Here is a 6262-nt window from a genome sequence, read left to right as displayed (position 1 = left end):
AACGTACATAGCTCCACTGTTGCATGAGCACCTAAAAGAGTTCGCAAGTGGGCGGCGGGACTCGGACAACCCCCGAGAAAGCCATTTTCTTGAACTCGCCCTTGTAGGATTGAAAGTATGTCTAGGGAGGGGAGAGTGATTAGACTGCTTGACCAAATAAAATCTATTATTTTTTCCCAAATTTAGTTGTGGGCAAATTTTAGCAATTCTACCAAGTCTAGTATCATCCTACACATGCAATTCTAAGAGTGTAGCAGCGGAAAGTAAAACATTGCACATGTAAGTAAATGAGGGATTGAAGATTTCAAACGCAATGAAGACACGATGATTTATGGCGTGGTTTCGATATGTGGTGCTATCGCACGCCCACGTTGATGGAGACTTCAACCCACGGAGGGTAACGGTTACCCGAGTCCACAGAGGGCTCCACCCACGAAGGGGCCATGAAGAAGCCACCTTGTCTATTCCACCATGGCTTCCGTCCATGAAGGACTAGCTTCACTCGGATAGATCTTCACGAAGTAGGCGATATCCTTGCCCTTACAAACTCCTTGGTTCAACTCCACATGATCTCGAGGCTTCCAAGTGACACCTAACCAATCTAGGAGACACCACTCCCCAAAAGGTAATACATGTTGTGTTGGTGATGAACTCCTTGCTCTTGTGATGAACTCCTTGCTTTTATGCTTCAAATGATAGTCTCCTCAACACTCAATATCTCTCTCACAGATTTGGCTTGGGTAGGAGAAGGATTGGAGTGTAAAGCAACTTGAGTAGGCTAGAAATTAAGCTTCAAATGGTAGGAATGGAATCTCTTGATCTCAACATGTGAGTAGGTGGTTCTTTCTCAGAAAATGAATGGTGGAAGTTGTGTTCCGTTCTGATGGCTCTCTTAGAGAGTAGGTCAGGGTGAAGGGATATAAATAGCCTTCACCCCAAATCCAACCGTTACACACTTTTGACCTAAATCGGTGAGACCGAATGTAAAACTCGGTGAGATCGATTAGTGTAAAAGATATGAACGCTGGGATTTTCGGTGGGACTGAAGTGGAACAACTTGGTGGGACCAAAGTGCAATGGCTAGGCTAGAACTCAGTCTTGAAATTTCTGATTGTTTCAATGTGATTCCAAAGTAAAACAATGTCATCACAGAAACTTGGCAATGCCATCTCGGTGGGACCGAGGTCCTTTTCGGTCAAACCGAATTGCTAGGGTTTTGGCTGTGGCAACGAAATGGTCATTTCGGTGGGTCCGAAGTAGGTGATATCGGTGGGACCGAAATGAATATTTAGGGTTTTGGAGAGATGTGATTTGAGGAAGTGATTGGTTTTTTTAGCAATATCACTAAGCATTTGAGCAACAACCTCATTAACAATACCTCGTCCCTTTTAATAGTATTGGCTTTCCTAAGGGACTCAATGTGATCTTGGATCACTAAACAAAAAATGTAGAGTCTTGGAGTAGCCAATTCTTGTCCTTGACATTTTGAGGGTCGACATGTTGAGAAACGTTGCATGGAAAACAAAAAGTGTCTACGCACACCCAAGATCTATCAAGGAGATGTATAGCAACGAGAGGGGAGCGTGTGTCTACGTACCCTCGTAGACCGTAAGCGGAAGCGTTTCACACTGCGGTTGGTGTAGTCGAATTTTTTCGCGCTCCAACCGATCAAGTATCGAACACACGACACCTCCGCGTTCTGCACACGTTCAGCTCGGTGACGTCCTCGCCTTCTTGATGCAGCAAGACGAGCGAAGTAGTAGATGAGTTACAGCAACACGGCGGCGTGGTGACGGTGATGGTGATGCGATCTCCACAGGGCTTCGCCTAATTAAGCACACCGAGGGAGTAAACGATGGACGGGGACTTCAGTGAGAGGAACTGGAGCTAAGAGAGTAAGAAGAAAGGATGCATCCTCAGTGCCAAGCTACAAATACTTCACTTGCAGTGGAAACTACTAGTTATGGCTCCAGCTTGCCAGTTCTAGTACTTTTGTTGATGTTGAAGTGTTTAAAACACTTTTAATGTAATGGTGCAAACATCTCTTTTGTGAATGCCTGAAAACAATCATGTATCGGGTTTGCTACATGTTGCAAACACTTGTGATGCAAACATGCCCAAGTTTAAGTATGTAGTTCATTTGGTATGGATGTTATATCTCCAGGTTTATGTGTTATTCTGTTTGCCAGTTTGATTTGAGTTAGATGGATTCAGTAAACAAATGTCATTAAGAAAGAACTTAAGACAAACTCATTTGCAATGATTTTATAATTCAAACTTTCTGAAAAGATTCAAACCATTTAATTACCACAAACTCAGTCTCATTGCATACAAAGACAACTTAACTGATCCATCACACATTAAGCAAGAACTAACGTAACTTGTCCAGTACACATTCAACTAAACCAGACACTCCACTGCAATTAGATTTGGATGCAACTAAACCAAGAACTAACTTAACATCTTGCCTGCAACGAAACCAAGCACAAATATAGTAAAAAGAAACACCACACTATGACATTTGGCCCTAATCCCAGCCATCTCTTCATTCTTCTCTCTCGGTTGCTCTTGCGGAGATAGAACCATGGCCTCCCTTGTGGCTTGATCTTCACTGGAAGCTACCATTGCAAATTGATCGCCAGATCGAGCAACATTTGCAGCACCTTTAAGCCTCCGGACTTCATCACGCAGATCCCCAATCAGCTCACTCAAAAATTTCGGCAAAGGATCATCATGCCACTCCACAAATCCGCAGCCACCATGCTGTTAAGACGCACAAAAATATTTCCAAAAAAGGAATCATTTCACAGAGGAGAAGAAATACGAGAAGAATTCAATTACACGCAAGAAAAACAGGGCAAAAATTGATTCTCACCATAGCATCCACGCAGCAATAGTACCTCCTCCCAGGGTTCTGCCGGCTCCATGAGATCCATCTTGGCGCCTTCCTCGGAGGGTTGCAGCGGCACATTGGGTTCTCGCGGTGGCGCACCTGCGAGCGCGACTCATCCCCGCTCCTTCCTACAGCTTGACGGGATCCGGGAGCGGACGCAGCACTCGACGACCACGACATCCCCCTCCCCGCCGCCACGCTCAGATTTCTCCTCCGCTCCGCTGCGCTCCGCTCTGATTTCACACCGCGCGGACGAACCCTATTTTCGTTCCCCACTCGCACGATAAATGCGGGGGGGGCGGTGCCACTAAGACTTGGCCTTCGTCGACGATAGCGGGACCCACCAGTCAGAATCCTGGCTGACCACTGCCACGCCAGCGCCTATTAGCATGAAACCGCCCCAAGGGTTTGATTTGGACCGGGATCGGATAGATTAGGGGTGCAATCGGCAGGGATTTGGACGTTGGGGTTCATTTCGCCGGATCTCTACCAATTCAGGGTTTAAAATAGACTTTTTTTCCTTAGACTAGCGAGATGCCAGTGCGTTGCATGGAACATCAAGATCTTATGGAAGAAAAGGATGAACGAGGGAATGTCTTATTATCTGCAAATATGGAGAGGAGTGCGAGTAAATTTTAATAGTATCCTTTCTATCCGTTAGATATAGATTGGACGACGTATATTCCAGGATGGCAGGCATCACCATCTCTGCTTTTTATAAGAGTAGAGATAATTTGGACGTGGAAGCCGCGGTGATCACTCCATATCCATCCTGTGTGTGTGTGTGTGAGCGTGCGGAAAGTAGTCATTTTTGAGCACCGCTGTGCTCCTCGTGACCCTCCTGGCTTGCAAAACGTGACCACCGGCGGGGGCGGGCCCACAAGAGTCAGTAGCAGTACGCGCGCACTGATGGGTAGTACTATCCACCCGTGAAGTTGAAGCCAAATGGAAGTGCTGCATGCGTCCGTGACGACGACATGCACGCATGAGTGAACAAGACAGCAGCAGTGCAGCACTGCCTTCCTTGCTTGGCTCCATGCGCATGCATTGCATGCATCAAGATTAAGTAAGATTAGGCGTCGAAAAGCCAAAGATGTTAGACGACTCGCTCGTAACGCAGCAGGAAACTAGTTAATGTCGGCAATTTATACAAATAAATACTACATAGCACACTAATGAGGATAAAATAATGGAAAGATTTTGTAAAGCGCATTGAGATCGTGCCTCCTAACTCAGCGCCACCCCAAGGCACGGCCGGTCTGGGTTGGATCTTCTTCTTCTTCCTCCTCCTCCCATCCTATCCTATAAATAGAGCGAGAGGTGGATGTTCGTCTCACAACCCAATCCCCCATTCCCTTCCGGCTTCCGCTCCCTCCTCCAGACAACAGAGACAGGGACACAGATCTCTGTCTCCACTCTCTCTCTCGAGAGCAGCAGCAGCAGCAGCAATGGCGTCGCCGCTCCCCTTCCATGTATGTGCTCCTCTAACATCAATCTTTCCTGGTAGTAGTAGCAATGTCACCTCATCTCGGGAACTCCAAGCTTGGTTGATTGTATTGTATTTACTCTCCATTTTGTTCATCTCTCCACCGAATCAGCAGCAAAATCTTACCAGCGGATTCATCTTTCCCCAATTGCCTCTCTGCATTTTGTTCCTGTTTCAATTCAACACTGGTCCAAGATTCCTGACCGGGCTTCCCTCCTCCCGTGCATTCACTTGCAGATCATTTCACAGAGGAGAAGAAAGATGAGAAGAATTCAATTACACGCAAGAAAAATAGGGCAAAATTGATTCTCACCATAGCATCCACGCAGCAATAGTACCTCCTGCCAGGGTTCTGTCGGCTCCAGGAGATCCATCTTGGCGCCTTCCTCGGAGGGTTGCAGTGGCACATCGGGTTCTCGCGGTGGCGCACCGGCGAGCGCGGCTCCTCCTCCTTCCTTCCTGCAGCTCGACGGAATCCGGGAGCGGGCGCAGCACCCGACGACCATGACACCCCCCTCTCCGCCGCCATGCTCAGATTTCTCCTCCGCTCCGCTCCGCTCTGATTTCACAACGCGCGGACGAACCCTAGTTTCGTTCCCCACTCGCTCGATACATGGGGGGTGCCATTAAGACTTGGTCTTCGTCGACGATAGCGGGCCCCACCGGTCAGAATCCTGGCTGACCACTGCCACGCCAGCGCCTATTAGCATGAAACCGCCCCCAAGGTTTGATTTGGACCGGGATCAGGGGCCCAATCGGCAGGGATTTGGATGTTGGGGTTCCTTTCGCCGAATCTCTACCAATTCAGGCTTTAAAATAGACTTTTTTTTCCTAGATAATTTGGACGTGGAAGCCTCCATATTCATCATGTGGGTGTGGGAGGAGCGTGCGGAAAGTAGTGGTTTTGAGCACCGCTGTGCTCCTCGTGACCCTGCTGGCTTGCAAAACGTGACCACCGGCGGGGACGGGCCCACAGGAGTAGCAGTACGCGCGCACTGATGGGCACTAGTAGCCGCCCGTGAAGTTGAAGCCAAATGGAAGTGCGTACGGGAAAAGGTCCATTTTAAACCCTCGACTCGTAGACATTCGACGAAAGGAACGCTCAAGTCGAAATCCCGGTCGATTGCACCTTGAACTATATAATCCTGGTCTAAATCAAACCCTGACAAATGTCAACCAGGATTTGTCTAGCTGGTGGGCCAAGGAGCACCTGTCCGCGCTGGGCCAGCCCATTTATTTTTTTGTTTGCTCAAAAAAATCTGTCTTTTTTTTTCTGTCGCTCTTTGCTGCAGAACTGCGGACGGGAGCTCCTGACCTTCTGCGTAGGGCTCGCCTAAACGGGCGAACGTACGGAATAGAAATTAACGAACTAAAAAGTTGTGCCGTAAAATTCAAAAAAGAAAAGTTTTTGTGCCGACGGAGGGATTCGAACACGCGACCTTTCGCTGGATAGATGCGACGCCAGCCAGTGCAGCTAGGGATTGGGAAAGGTACTGTAGTACAGCGTAAATTTAAAGTAGTACGGTCAGCGACAGATCCTTTTTTGAAATATTCGTTCAAAAACATGAACAATGTTTTCTTGAAGAAATTTAAAACTCAAACAAACTGCTAAATCGTGAACAATTATTGAAAAAATGATTAAAAAATTTATATACGACAAACGATTTTCAAATATAAATTGAATAATTTTTAGGTGTACGATGACCAATTTTTAACTACACAGCGAATACTTTTCTGATATACATTGAAATAATTTAAAACATATTATACATTTTTGTGATATACGATGAACAAATTTTATACACTGCACATTTTTGTAATATAATTTGAACAATTTTAACTGACAAACCATTTTTGTGATTAGTCACTGAAATTTTTTGTGA

The 6262-nt window shown here is 46.6% G+C and overlaps 1 protein-coding gene across 1 annotated transcript; it reads right to left on the bottom strand.

Annotated features, from left to right (window-relative positions):
* Nucleotides 1-2282: 2282 nt before the first annotated feature.
* Nucleotides 2283-3188, bottom strand: LOC123172576 (uncharacterized). Its single transcript, XM_044589526.1, has 2 exons — nt 2876-3188; nt 2283-2763 (listed from the first exon to the last, which is right to left on the bottom strand). Exons 1-2 carry the CDS (start codon nt 3071-3073, stop codon nt 2452-2454), a joined length of 510 nt encoding a protein of 169 aa, XP_044445461.1. The 5' UTR covers nt 3074-3188; the 3' UTR covers nt 2283-2451.
* Nucleotides 3189-6262: the final 3074 nt, after the last annotated feature.

Source organism: Triticum aestivum, unplaced genomic scaffold, assembly GCF_018294505.1.
Source record: "Triticum aestivum cultivar Chinese Spring unplaced genomic scaffold, IWGSC CS RefSeq v2.1 scaffold100160, whole genome shotgun sequence".
NCBI lineage: Eukaryota > Viridiplantae > Streptophyta > Magnoliopsida > Poales > Poaceae > Triticum > Triticum aestivum.
The sequence above is the reverse complement of the archived record's forward strand: the minus strand, read 5'-3'. Positions and strand labels throughout refer to the sequence as shown.

Bases quoted from the DNA above. Each gene is read 5' to 3' on its own strand.
- LOC123172576 (XM_044589526.1), bottom strand. From the start codon at position 3,073: ATGTCGTGGTCGTCGAGTGCTGCGTCCGCTCCCGGATCCCGTCAAGCT. The intron at 2,764-2,875 runs GTGAGAATCAAT...GCGTCTTAACAG, and splicing joins ATTGCTGCGTGGATGCTATG to CATGGTGGCTGCGGATTTGT.